The sequence below is a fragment of the Rhinatrema bivittatum genome, chromosome 8, assembly GCF_901001135.1.
Source record: "Rhinatrema bivittatum chromosome 8, aRhiBiv1.1, whole genome shotgun sequence".
NCBI classification, from domain to species: domain Eukaryota; kingdom Metazoa; phylum Chordata; class Amphibia; order Gymnophiona; family Rhinatrematidae; genus Rhinatrema; species Rhinatrema bivittatum.
In genome coordinates, this window is record NC_042622.1 from 144,658,855 (window position 1) to 144,673,661 (window position 14,807).

Consider the following 14,807-nt stretch of genomic DNA (forward strand, 5'->3'; position numbering starts at 1 on the left):
ATGTGGTTCGTGCAGTTAGTATAGCTGTGTTTAAAAAAGGATTGGATAAGTTCTTGGAGGAGAAGTCCATTACCTGCTATTAAGTTCACTTAGAGAATAGCCACTGCCATTAGCAATGGTTACATGGAATAGACTTAGTTTTTGGGTACTTGTCAGGTTCTTATGGCCTGGATTGGCCACTGTTGGAAACAGGATGCTGGGCTTGATGGACCCTTGGTCTGACCCAGTATGGCATTTTCTTATGTTCTTATGTTCTTATGGAGCCCTGCAGGTCCCCAACATTGGCTGGCAGAGCTGGTGGAGGCAGAGGCACAACTGAAGTTCACCTAAACCAGCCCTCATTCACCTTAGGCTGAGCCCTCAGTGCCAGGGCTGGCTGGTCTTAGGCGGGGGTTAAGCTGGAGATCCATGGGGAAAGGTTGGTCACAGGCCAGGGGCTGGGACGGGTGGAACACGCGTAGTCGGAAAGCAGGCAATGGTTGAAGCAGGCAGAGTGCAGACATGGTCAAGAGTCAGGCAGCAGTCAGTGGCAGGTGGAGTTCAAGCGTAGTCAAGAATCAGACCGAAGTCAGAACCAGAGATCTGTCAAACAGCAGGCGGGACGGACAGGCATGCTGGGAGGCAAGGAACAACACAGGAGGGCAGGCAAGGACACTGAAGAACTGAAGACTGACCACAAACGAAGACCAGACAAAGAACTGAAGACTGGCCACAGATGAAAACCACAGGAACAAGGAACGGACCAGGAAGTGAAGAGATGAAGAGCAGAGACACTAAGACGAAGACCAGGAACAGATGAAATAAAGATTGGAACGCTGAGGCAACTCACTCTATTTCTCAGTAGTAGACCTATTGTCAAGGCAAGGAGAAGCTGCAGTAGTGGTCTTTTATAGGTCTACATTTGTGATGTCATCATTGGGTGCTGCTGACCTTTTCCCACATGGGTCCTTTAAGACTAACGACGTCAGGCGTGTGCATGCCTTAGGAAGATCAGGGGAAGTGGCAGCGTTGTGCCAAAAGCAGGAGAGCGCGGCACTCTGCCTCATGTCTGTTCGGAGGCCTTCCCTGGGCATTGGGGCTTCTTCCACCGGGCTTGGGGCTGGAGGTAAGTGTGGCGGTCCATCGGTCTTCACATCTCTCCATCACTTACCCTTTTGCTTCCCCTTCTTTAGCAGCCCTGCTCTCTCATCCTCCTCATATTTTCTCCTGTACATCTCTATCTCTCATTTCAACAACTGGCCATTTCTCACCCTATGGGACCTCCATTACCCCTTCTCTGGCTTTCCCCTTCAACTTTTCCTCTCTTCTATTCTTCTTTCCTTTTTATTCCCTCTTGACTTCTTCTCCCACCGCTCTTGATGACTATAGCAGCATGGGGACCAGCATACGATTGCAGGGACTGACTCTACACCAGTTTTTCTCCATTGCCCAGAAATTCTATGGTACTTGGCCTATTTGAAGTACATATGCTCCTAAATAGGACTTAGAGGTTGGGTACAATAAATGAGGTGGGGTGAGACCGACAAATTATGGAAATGTTGGCTCATCTACCCATAAAAAAAAAGAGAAACAAGATGGATAACAACCAAACTGATTCAGACAAGAAGCAATCTTCCACAGGCAGTCAAGCTCGCATAACTGATGGCCAGGAGACATCCACCATGGAGTGGTGTAGAGAGGAATGACTAGGATAACCAAGTTGTCCTTCTCTATCAACATCTATCCTGTTTCTATAATAGAACTCTTGTTCCTGAGCACCACACTACAGCTATCAGCCAGTCCATCCCTTACCTTCAATCAGTCTTAGGTCATCTCAGAAGGGCCATTAGTGTCTCATAGCCCAGAAAAGTCACTGCATTGACAGGGAAGGCCCGCAGACTATTCAGTGCCAGTCCTTTGCAGAAGAGCTTTGGTCCCTCCCGCCGGGCATCATTTAGAATGCAGTCCCAAACACCCTGGTAGCGGATGCCATGGACCCCATCCATTTGGAGCCGTGCTTTCACCACATCCATTGGGTTGGCCAATGCCCAGCTAAGAGTGCCAGCCCAGCCCCCAGCCAGCAGCACAGTTAGAGAGCCTGCAGAGGGAAGGAAGAAGGATACTGATCAGCAAAGCAATGGAGAAAAAAGTTACTACCCACCTAAATGATGAGAGCACAGACGCTAGCTCTATACCTACAGGCCCAGTTGCCCATCTTTTCACTGATAATCGCTGCCCATAATCTGAGCTGCAACACTTGTGGACCAAAGGTCAATCCACACTGGCTTTGTGACCTTGGGGTAAGCGCAGAGAGCCACAACACCTGAAGAACCAAGGTTCCAATTGCAATTCTCGCACCTGTTCTTACTGTGCTACAGTTTGTACCTTTCAGCACTACCAATGGTTGAATCATTTTATTTATTTATTTATTTATTTAACACTTTTTTTTTTATACCGACCTTCATAGTAATAACCATATCGGATCGGTTTACATAGAACAAGGGTATAACTGAAGCAATAAATAAAGTAATTAACAATAGAGGTGAATAAGGCAAAGTTACATTTAACAAGGAGTAAAAACTTGGAAGCTTAAATAGCTGGAAGAAAGGTAAAGGCAGGAGGTAAATTATAACATAATACAATAAAGAATATGGGTTAAAGCTTAAGGTGCTTTAACCTAGAAATGCCAGAGTCCATCCAAGTCCACTTGAATCATCCAAGTGTGCAGGTGGAATGGATCGGCACTCACCACACAAGGTGTCAGTACTAGAGTGAAGACAGGGGTAAAATTAACCCCCAGGTTCCTAGCACGGTCAGAGAAGATAAAAGGGATAAATAGGGCCTTCTATGTAATCTAGGTCTACATTAACCACAAGATCCCATATCAAACCCTGCACCTCGACTTCTGTAATAAATACTCTGCATCCACAGAATCTCTCCCAACAGAGCAAAATTAGAATATTTGTTTCTCCAAGCTATTCACCACATAAAAAAGAATATTCAAATTTTAGTGTCATCTCAGTAACAGCGACAGAAACTCCCTCCACTACCAGTCACATTGTGAAGAAACTGAAAACCCTGCAAAACACACTTAGCACCTACATAGCAAACCCACTGTACCATAACTGCACTAACTCCCAACACTCAACAGCAACAATCTCATGTATAAAAAGGCAGTGCTGCAAATATTACACCAGACCCTAGAACACCAATACACCTGTACTGGAGAAATTACTTACCTGATAATTTTGTTTTCCTTAGTATAGATAGATAGACTCAGGACCAGTGAGTTATGCTTCCCTGCCAGCAGATGGAGACAGAGCAAGCTGTCATCACAGTATATATATACTCCTGCAGTGACCCCAGCCTGCCAGTATACTCTTCAAAAGCAACTGTGGACAGACTAGCAAAAAAATTGATTAACAACAGTCAACCATAACTGTACTCAACCAACAAGAAACCCTGAACTCAAGTAAGATCATAGGTATCCCAATATAGGGACTGGTTGAACACTTACCAGTAATCCCTTGGGACCCAGAGCCCCACAGGAATACTGACACAATTGTTCGGCAGCAGACAGCGGGAAGCTGAGTCCATCTGTCTACCCTAAGGAAAACGAAAATATCAGGTAAGTAATTTCTCCATTTCCTAGCATGTAAATAGATGGGCTCAGGACCAGTGGGATGTATCAAAGCTATTCCCGAACAGGGTGGGAGGCTGCCTGTGGTCCAATCAACACCGCACGTGCAAAGGTTGCATCCTCCCTGGCCTGCACATCCAGCGATAACGCCAGGAGAAAGTATGTAAGGAGAATGTCGCAGCCTGGCAAATGTTGACGGGAGACAACAATCTAATCTCCACCCATGACACTGCCTGAGCCCTAGTGGAATGAGCCCTAACCTGAGTAAGCAAAGGCTTTTCAACATCCACATATGCGGTAGTGATAACATAAGAACATGCCATACTGGGTCAGACCAAAGGTCCATCAAGCCCAGCATCCTGTTTCCAACAGTGGCCAATCCAGGCCATAAGAACCTGGCAAGTACCCAAAAACTAAGTCTATTCCATGTTACCATTGCTAGTAATAGCGGTGGTTATTACCATATTTTTCGCTCCATAAGACGCACTTTTTTTCCCCCAAAAGTGGGGGAGAAATGTATGTGCGTTTTATGGAGCAAATATAAAAAAAAACTAAAAATCTAACAACCCCCCCCCACCACCCTCCTGACTCCCCCAAGACTTGCCTAAAGTCCCTGGTGGTCCAGCGGGGGTCCAGGAGCAATCTCTTGGTCTTGGGCCGTTGGCTGCCAGTAATCAAAATGGCGCCGACGGCCTTTTGCCCTTACTATGTCACTGGGGTCGACCAATGGCAGTGGTAGCCCCTGTGACATAGTAAGGGCAAAGGGCCGTCGGCGCCATTTTGATTACTGGCAGCCAACGGCCCAAGTCCAGGAGATCACTCCCGGACCGCTCCTGGACCCCCGCTGGACCAGCAGGGACTTTTGGCAGGTCTTTGGGGGGGGGTCAGGAGGGTGGGGGGTTGTAGTAAATTAATTTGGCAGGTCTTGGGGGGGGGGTCAGGAGGGTGGAGGTTGTTAATTGCCACAAGTAATTACTTACCACAAGTATTACTTGTACCCAGCCCTAAATTGTACGCAGCCCTCGTATTTAGCCTTCAACTGTATGTAGTTTTTCAATCGTTTTTCATAATTTGAATTATCTATCCTTTATTGGTATATAACAATCGCAGTTTCATAACCACTTAATCTGGTTTTCAACTATTTTTCCTCTCTGCATTCCTCTCGTTTCTCACTTTTAGTCTATCACTTCCCCGCCTCCTCCTTTTTCTAGCCTGCCCCCCTCTCCCCTCTCCTTGTTCATTGTAATTTTTTCCGTTCTTTTCAGTTCATTGTAAACCGGCGTGATGTGTTTTACGAACGTCGGTAAATAAAAGTTCATTAATTAATTAATTAATTAATTAATTTAAAGGTTTGGAATGGGTTCCCAGAGAAAGATAAAAGTTTTCTGATCTGGGGAGAGGACCGAAATGGCCCTCCCTAGACCCGAAAACAAAATGGGGAGAAAAAAAATGTTATGCACTCCCCTAATTTGCTCCATAAGATGCACAGATGCCCGGGGACAGAGCCGGTTTAGCACAATTTTTTTTTTTTTAATTTTCCCCCTCTGAATCCTAGGTGCGTCTTATGGAGCGAAAAATACGGTATCTAAGTCAACTTAAGTAATAGCAGGTAATGGACTTCTCCTCCAAGAACTTATCCAATCCTTTTTTAAACACAGCTATACTAACTGCATTAACCACATCCTCTGGCAACAAATTCCAGAGTTTAATTGTGCGTTGAGTGAAAAAGAACTTTCTCCAATTAGTTTTAAATGTGCCACATGCTAACTTCATGGAGAGCCTAGGGCTCTGTATGAACCCAGATAAATTAAAGGCAACACTGGAGTAGCCCCGGCCCCTAGGCCTTAAGGCACTGCAGTGCTTCCTGGGATTCACAAATTACTGTAGGCCATTTATCCATGATTACTCCTCCTTGCAGCCCCATGCACAGCCTTAACTAGAAGGGGCTCAGACACCAAGAACTGGACCGTGGACGCTATCCACACCTTTTGAGCGTCTCAAAGAGAAGTTCACCCCTTGATCCATGCCTACACCACCCAGAACCCTTCAAGCCATTCATCCTGGAAGTAGATGCGTCTACTCTCAGAGTAGGCACTATCCTCCTACAGCATAACCACAATAGTACCCTGGTGACCTGTTCCTATTTTTGAAAGAAATACTCCCTAGCAGAGAAAAGGTATATCATTCGAAATCATCATCTATTAGCGGCCTTGGAAGAATGGCAACACCTGCTGGAAGACGCCAAGCACCCAGTAACTATCTATATGGACCACAAAAACCTGGAGCATCTAGCACAAGTGCAGAGATTCAACTCCCGCCAAGTTCGCTAGTTGTTGTTTTTTAATCTATTTGACTTCAAATTGTGCTACCGTCCTGCTGAGAAGAACCAACAAGCAGATGCTCTCTCATGTTCCTATGAAACCAAGGGATCTCTAATCTCTACTGCATATCATCAACCTTGCGAAGACTGTGGTTGCTGCCACATTTACAGTTCCTCCTGGGAAGACTGTGGTGTCCCGATGCCTATGACAGAAGGTTCTTCATTGGGCTCATGACTCCTGCTTGGCAGGGCATCTGGGTATCACCCAAATCTTGAAATTAATCATGCAACACTACTGGTGGCTTCAGATGAAGATTGACATGAAGTATTATGTAGAGTCTTGCCCCACATGTGCCATGAATAAAGTGTGTGAGCTCTATTTTTGGAGTTGTTACAGCTGCTTCCAGCCCCCAAGGATTTCTAAATCCACTTGGCCACTGGCTTCATCACTGACCTTCCCCTCTCTGCCACAACACCACAATATGGGTGGTAGTGGATAAATTTACTAAGGTGGTTCATTTAACATCCCTTTTGGACTTCCTATCTGTACCTGAACTGACTAAACTCTTTATCAAAATGATCTTCCAGCTTAATGGGCTCCCCTTTGACATCCTCTCTCCAGTTCACAGCCTGCTATTGGAACTGCTTGTGCAGGAAGTTTGGAATTACTTTGGATATCACCTCAGCTTACCATCCCCAGAGCAATGGACAAACTAAGCGAATAAATGAGTCTTAAGGCTTTTCTACAAGTCGACATGAACCAATGGCAGGATAATCGGGCCGCTCTCCTGCCATGGGCTGAATATTCCCATAGTAATAAACATGTAAACAGCTCCACAGGCTCATCACCCTTTTATATTGTATTTGGGCGCCACCCTCATATTGTCAGACCTGTCCCAATCTCTGACTCATGCCCAGAAGCTAATCTGATAGGACAGGAACACCAGAAGACAAACCGGCTATTAGAGCAAGCAGCAGTGTGTTTTAAAAAATATGCAGACAAGAGACATCGCCCAGCGCCTCAGCTTCACCCAGGAAGCTTAGTCTGGCTCAGCACTAGAAGTCTACGATTGAAGATATCATTTTATGAAGTTCACTCCATTATTTGTGGGCCCATTCCCCACTGAATGACAGCTGGGCCCTGTGGCTTTCAAATTTAAACTACAGGCATCTTTACAAATTCATGATGTCTTCCTTGTCTCATTGTTGAAACCTGCCATTCTCTCTTGGCCATTGGAAATAGTCAGCTACTAGCTGTCAAGCTAGCTTTGAAAGAATGGAGACACCTGCCGGAAGAAGCCAAACAACCAGTATATCTATATGGATCACCAAACCATGGAACATCTAGCACAGAGACTCAACCCCTGTTTTTTTTTTAATTGGTTTGGCTTTGAATTGACCATCCTACTGAAAAGCAGATGCCCTCTCACATTCCCTTGAAACTGAGGTTGCCACAGAAGAGGACATGCAATTCGAGGTCGAAGAGATCATAGATTCTTGAAAAGTCCAAAACCAGCTACAATATCTTATATCATGGAAAAACTATGGACCCAAGGATAATTCTTGGGAACCGGCCTCCAGCCTGCAAGCCCCTCAAACTCTTAAGCCAACACTTACCGGCAAAGTTTAGGAAGGCACCCAATTTTAGCTCATTCTCTTCTATTTTGGAGATCAATTAAATTGTATGTCAAAACATTAGATGTCCTGAGGACTTATATATCTCCCTTATCACGGAATCCGGATCTGTCCACTTTCTCTCCAGATATAGACAAATGGGAGGAGGTGGACTCAGATTTTTAAGGCAGTTAATAGAGGATGGTGGATTTAAGTCCTTTACTGATTTGATGAGTGAATTCCAGTTACTTGGTTCTACTCTGTGTCTCTACCTGCAGCTGTGAAAAGATCTATCACAATTTGCAATCAATTATGAAGAGTTGGAAGAATGTGAAAAGATAGAGGGGGGTGTTACATTGTTAAAAAAAAAAAAAAGGAGCATGTCATCTGATATCTGTTTTATATATTACTATCAGATCTGAGCTCTGTGAGGTTAGGTCAACAGATAAATTAATGCGGCAATGGAGTACTGATTTGAATACTGATTTTGATGCCCGAGATTGGAAATCTATATAGAAAGCTTCTAGAAATATCTCTATTTGTAATAAGGGTCAAGAACTGCTTTATTAATTATTGCACCAACTGTATCGTACACCTGTTTATTTTGCTGGATTCAGTAATGCAAGTCCACGATGTTGGAGGGGATGCGGGATAATTGGGACATATTTTCATATGTGGTAGGAGCGTGCAGAAACGCAGGAGGTTGTGGTTAGAAGTTACTGGCTGAATCTCTAGGATGTGTAAATGGCAGCTAACAGTAAATGCTCCTTTATATTTGCTGGGAAATGGGATATGAGAGACCTGGGAAACTGGTTGGGCATTTGCTGCACACAGTGCATCTTACAACAATCCACCAGTGGGAACAGGCCCCCTCAAGACATTGTTGGGATGTGAAGCTTGCTGCGATAGCTAGGCTAGAAAAAGTGGCGGATTTGTTGCACAATAAGTTAGAATGTTATAATCAGATAAGAGCCCCTTACTGGGCATGTTGTGAAATGGACACAAGTGATTGATTCCTGATGTTAGATATTATTGTGGGTTTCTAAAGGAGGAGGTGTGGACAGACCGTGATATTCTGTTTTTCCTTTTCTGTGTACATTTCTCTGCACTGATATCCAACCAGTGTTAAAAGAAAACAGTACAAATGTATTTGGTGGTGGTGGTGGCTTGAAAAATTACAAATAAAAAGTTAAAAAAAAAACACAAGAAGAAAATATCTTTCAGAAGCTAGAAAATTCTAAAACAAAAAGTAATTTGACATAACGCTGCGGAGAGTAGAGTTAAATAATAGCCAAAAATATTTCTTTATAGAAAGGGTAGTGGATGCAAGAGACAGACTCCCATGGGAGGTGATGGATGCAAAAACAGTACTAGAAACCGAGAAGCCTGGGGCAAGCAAAGAGTATCCTTTGTGAGGGGAAAGCCAGAGATCAGCTGAGGTCTATAGCATTGTACAGGAGGCAAACTGGGCAGACTTCAAGGGATTTATAGTCTTTATCTGACATCATATTCTATGTTTCTGTGAAATAGCAGAGACTCTGCAGAAGAGCCTGTCACTTTTCTCCCATGGAAAAGCAGACTGAATGGTACCACTTTACAGCGCCAGAACACAGATCCCGGATGCGCAGCTCTCACTGTGCCCTTGTAGCTAAGCTCACAATTCTGGCACCTGCAGACCTAAACCCCACCTCTGCCAATGATTCTTGCCAGTTGTGACCTCATGGTGAGGGTGTACACCTGCGATGCAGCAGACCCAGGTGCCAATCCTACCACTGAGACTGACCATTGCTATATGTGGCATGAACTGTGACACCTGCAAACCCATGTTCCAATCCCGCCACTGCCACTGTGTGACTTTCTGCTAAGAGTGCACATAGCTAAGTCACCTGCAATCCCACCACTGGTACCAGCCCTCATTATGTGACCTAAGGGGAAGAGCACAGAGCTCTTACATCTACAGACATGGGTTCCAATGCCACCTGTATAAAAAAGTCAGATTTAAAAGGTTTCTCACTTGGCTGGTCGCCTTCTGGGGTCATCCACTGGCAAAGGACATGATAAGTAAGGAAGTACACCCCCATGGAGGGCACATCACGGAGTAGCAAGGCTGTGGAGCCCCGGAACAGGCCCCGTAGCCCCTCCTCCTGGAATATGACAGCTGCACAGTGCAGGGGGCCTTGGTAGCGAGGCCTTGCGCCCCTATTTTCATGTCTCGGCCAGCAGGCGTGAGTCTGATTTTGCAGCCGTACTTTGATTAGGTCCACAGGAGCGCTGACGTACACCTGAAAGGCCACAAACGGAGATCACACTGCTAATCCATGTCATGTAAAGACAGCATACCATGCCCAGTACAAAGGCTGTGCCTGTGACTTACAGTGTCATCTGTTAACCACTCAGCCACCCCGGTAAATGGCGGCATATCAAATAAATACATTATAATAATTATAATAATAAACAATTCTCTGGCACAAATCAGAGATGCAGCGCTCCTGCGGCAGCAAGCCAACCATCACTCACTTGCATGAATCCAGAGATGCATCCAGCCACATAAACAGTAGCCTTGCTTGCTGGGCAGCTCCTGTCCTCCTGCTCTGAGCCCCTAAGATATAGCAGGGCATTGCTATAGGTGCCAAAGGCCACTGAGTTACTGACCGCCACACTGAACACTGGGAAACTCATACCTTTAAAAAAGCCAAAAACCTGCAGACAGAAATCAGAGACATCGCAAGAGTTTAATGTAGTCCGCATCCCATAAATGTTTCAAGATGAAGCCAGTTGCTAGCTGCTCCATTTTCTTCTCCCAAACCCCACCACCCCCTCACTAGCATATACACAGGCAGAGCAACAGTACCCTGCAAAGCTCAGGCTGTGTTCAGAAGATGCTGCAATCAGATACATCAAATAATGTTGCAGTGTAGTGATCAGGCTGCCTGGAGCACAACCCAAGCTTGGCAGTCTAATTTTTTCCATGTAGGAGCCCAGCGCACATAGACCAATGATCCTTCGCCAGCAAAACTGAGCCAGGATCCACCCAAGCAAAGCCCAGGGTCTTGTAATCACACGATGAAGTCTAACCCAGCAAGATGGAGCACGTCAGATTCCTTGCAGGGACTTCATGAGCTCGGAATCAAATAGACACATTTGAGAATGTGAATGACTTTGCTACAAGGCTACAGAACTTGTTAATTATTAGGGGGCTTGGGAGGTGGGACTGGCATACAAGCTTTTTAGTGGTGCGACTTGTCACTGCGATGTGAAGAGATATTATTTGGGTCAAGGGTTGACAATGGAAGCCCCGGGACCACAGGCAGATCCTAAACTAACCGTCTCCTTCCGATATGTCTTGACCACGCAGTCTACAATCCCGCGGTAGGCTGACTGAGTCTGCAGGCGCACCTGGAAGACAAGGATTATATTACCTGAGGAAAGGGCAGGTAATCTTTCATGCAACACAGCTGACTCCAGGCTGAGGGAACAGTGGGTCTTCTTAATACATTACACACATTGATTCCCATCTAAGGACAGGGCAGGTCTCCTTTACACACGGCACACACTGATCCCAGCCCAAGGACAGGGCAGGTCTCCTTTACACACGGCACACACTGATCCCAGCCCAAGGACAGGGCAGGTCTCCTTTACACAGGGCACACACTGATCCCAGCCCGAGGACAGGGCAGGTCTCCTTTACACAGGGCACACACTGATCCCAGCCCGAGGACAGGGCAGGTCTCCTTTACACACTGCACACAAACACAGAGAATGGTTCACAAACCTCACCTTCACTGTGTCTATGGGATGTCCAACCAGCAATCCCAGGGCCCCTGACCAGGAAGAAAATAGTGAAAGCATTCTTTACAAAACAGAGAGAGAAAATGTATCCAAACCAGAAATTGGATTTTTCGCCCTTAAAATCCAGGATTTATTCCCTCCTTTTGAACCTCATGTCACACAGTTTCAGAAGATAAGTTCTGGAATGATTTAGATCACTTTTAGATGGATGCTTCCAATCGGAGATTCTTGGAGAGCACCAATTGGCTTCTAGACAATTAGAAATTGGCGTACCAAAGGGATCAGTAGTAGCACCACTATTATTTAACAGGTATTTCCAACCCCCCGCTGATCTGATCAATGAAGATCGCCACAGCTTTTATTTCTAGGCAGATGATATTCACTTAGAGGTGAATTTTAAAATTGGGAGATGTACGCACATGTAGGGCCTGCATCCACCCGATTTAAAAACCACCCGCGTGCACGCACAAGTCCCAAGGCAAGAATATCTCACATCGGACAAAAAAGGAGAAAATATTACAAATACTACACCAGTCCTAAAATAGTAATACACTCCCTATTAGGAAAACAGAACAATCCAAGCTGCTATAGATCCCTACATAGGGGACCTACTGTTTGGAGCAGAGAGGCCCTGGTCTGGGAAAGGTATCGCCCTGCTTCCTGAATACCACCATTCATTCAGAGACCCTGGTTTCCGAATCTGACTGCCAGTGACGTCATTTCCGGTTTGCGCCGAGGAGGAGCTACAAAAACTGGCTCGTAGTGGCGCGCAGCCAAAGCCGCGCGCCCTTTGCCTGAGAATTTGTGCATTTGGAATTCTTCAAGTTTCTCCCACTCCAACCAGGTACTGGTCCCCACAAGGGATTGCAAATTTATAAATTGGTTATAATAACAAGTTTTTTGATCTATTTTCTGGGACAACCTGTTTACGTTTATTGAATAAATAATAATGCCTCACAAAAGGAAGGGCAGGGTGAGGGTTTTTCCTTCCTTCAGAACCCTCCCTGCCTTCAGATCAAAGAGTCATCACAGACTTTGCTGTTTCTACTCCTGATCCTTTGCGGGTAAGCCTCATTGGTGATATAAGTAAAGGAGGAGCATCTTTGTCACCTGGGGATATATCACTTACACCGCGCCAATGCCTAAGACACTAATGCTTACTACCCCTGTTGATGATTCTACCGCCTCGAGGGGAGCAAATATTTCTGCTAATCCTGCTGTAGAAGAAGGTGGAGATTCATTTCAGGAGAGCGAGATCGATGCTGCAGAGGTATTACATCCATTAATCTCACTTAGAGAAGAAATTGTACATCATAGATCTGCAGAGATTAGATTTTAGATTCTCCTCAATTAATAGAAAGCAGCTATAGTGATGCTAGAATCTCTCTGGGACTTGACTGCGGGGCTAATGAAACTTTTCAGAGAACAATCCCAGCGATTAGAGGAGGTATCAACAAAGGTGGATCTAGTTGCTAGAGACCATCAAAAAATTCTGTCCTCTACTATGAAATCCCTTGGGTCTGATATAAAAGAATTGCAAAAAGTAAATGCCTCGATGATTCGAGACCGTATCTATACTACTAGGAGAATAGAACCTCTCGAGAACTATTCTCGTAGATTAAATTTACGGGTAATAAATTTCGCCAAAATTTTAGGGTTACCTATTTTCACTATAGTGAGGAAATATTTTCTGGAAAATTTAAAAATACCAGAGGAAAAAATTCTGTATTTAGTAAAAAGTTCATTCCTTCCATTTCAGAAGAAACAGGGTTTAAAGTTAATTTGTTCTAACTCCTTGGAGTTGGATAATTTGTCAGCTTTCTTAGAAACATCAACAGAAGAAGTTCTTGAGAGAGCAACTCTTCTTTTGACGTTTACATCTTTTCAAAATTTAAACCTGGTAATGTGGTACTGCTTCCAAAACTATAAAATTTCTTTTTTTGGTGGCCAAGTTAGGATCTACCATGATTTTGCAAAAATTACACAGGATCACCGTAAGGATTTCCTAAACTTGAAACAAAAAGTTTTGGAAATTGGTGCAACATTTACACTACGTTACCCTTGTCGATGTGTGGTTAAAAAAGGAAATAACACTTTTATATTCTTTAATCCTAAAGAAATGAGTACTTTTCTGGAAAGTCATAAAGGCCCCTAAGTTAAATGGTAATATCTGAGCCCTTTAGGCATATTTAAATTTAAATTGGAGTAGTTTAACCAATAATTTTTTTGGAACGTTGTGAAATTATATTCTCCTCATATTTTTCTTTTGAAACCCCTTGGCAAATTATGGTTGTGGAACCATTATAGAGAGATCTCAATTTATTTTCATTGTAATTTCTTTTTGTAAAACTTTATTTGGATAAGATCACTTGTATTTCTGTACAAAGATGTTTAAGATTGCTTTGTATTTTTATCTAGATCCCTACATAGAAACTACATACTAATGGAATAACTCACTTCAGTCACACATGCAAAACACAGATAGACCCTTAAATACAGAATACAGAGACCATACAGTATAAATAGAAATGTACAAACAAAAACTGAATTGGAAACTGCAATAAGCCAAATTCTGTATGCACTGTAACAATGTAAAACAGAACCATTATCATTCCTCATAAAACAAAATTAGTAAAACCATACCAATAAAAATAATAATTCAAAACAATTAATGAATAGAATAATATTCAATAATTAAAAATTCATATAAAAATCTTCCAAACATCAATAAAATATTTCAAAACAAACATCAAATAACACCCAATAATTAAAATAAGGATTAAAAAAAAATTCCCGTTATCCATACCTTGGAACTTTTGATTTCCAGATGCCCTGAAACTGTCATAGATTAGCAGGCAGAGAGAAATTGGGGTAGGTGTGCACACACATGCTCCCTCTCACTTTCCCACACACAAGTACACATGCTCTCTCTCACTTTCCCCACACACAAGCACACATGCTCTCTCTCATATTCACTTCCCTTGACTTAGCAGGCAGCAGCAGTCTCCTTCTTCAGCCCCCGTGGCCAAGGGAACTACTTCTGACCACGGGGAATTGGACTATTTCCGGCAGGGCTCACTCCTTTTCTCCGAAGCAGCGGAGCCCCACTGAAATTGACAGCATCATAAACGCTGCCTTAGTAAGTGGAAAAGTAGCGCGGCCCCACTAGAATCAGCAGCTTTGCCAGTGGGACCACGCTGCTTTTCCACTTACTAAGTCTGCCCGACTATCCTGTCAATTTCGCCAGGGCGGTAATGCTTTTTCTTCTGTTGAGGAGCCACCAGCTACACAGCTCTCCTTGGCATCTTTTGCTGGTGGCGCCTGTGGCCATATTGGCCATAGGCACACTACAGCTCTGAGCCAAATTACACCTTCGACGTAGCTCTGTAATAGATATACCAGCCTTGTAGGCCTGGGCCTGAGAAATGTATGCTCAACGCAAACATTTATGCTGAAGTTCTCAAA

General features: G+C 44.2%; 1 protein-coding gene across 7 annotated transcripts in view; it reads right to left on the reverse strand.

Moving 5' to 3' along the window:
* The window catches only part of SLC25A45 (solute carrier family 25 member 45), a 76,711-nt gene that overhangs the window by 19,549 nt on the left and 42,355 nt on the right, over window positions 1-14,807 (reverse strand). For 6 of the 7 annotated variants that reach the window (XM_029612988.1, XM_029612987.1, XM_029612990.1 and 3 more), the window contains 5 exons: window positions 11,331-11,374; window positions 10,878-10,949; window positions 10,071-10,253; window positions 9,568-9,835; window positions 1,792-2,077 (listed from right to left, as the gene is read on the reverse strand). In XM_029612988.1, the coding sequence (XP_029468848.1) occupies window positions 1,809-2,077; window positions 9,568-9,835; window positions 10,071-10,253; window positions 10,878-10,949; window positions 11,331-11,374 (836 nt within the window). In that variant the 3' untranslated portion in view covers window positions 1,792-1,808. The remainder of the gene's footprint in view (window positions 1-1,791; window positions 2,078-9,567; window positions 9,836-10,070; window positions 10,254-10,877; window positions 10,950-11,330; window positions 11,375-14,807) is intronic. The other variant, XM_029612989.1, reaches the window with a different exon arrangement.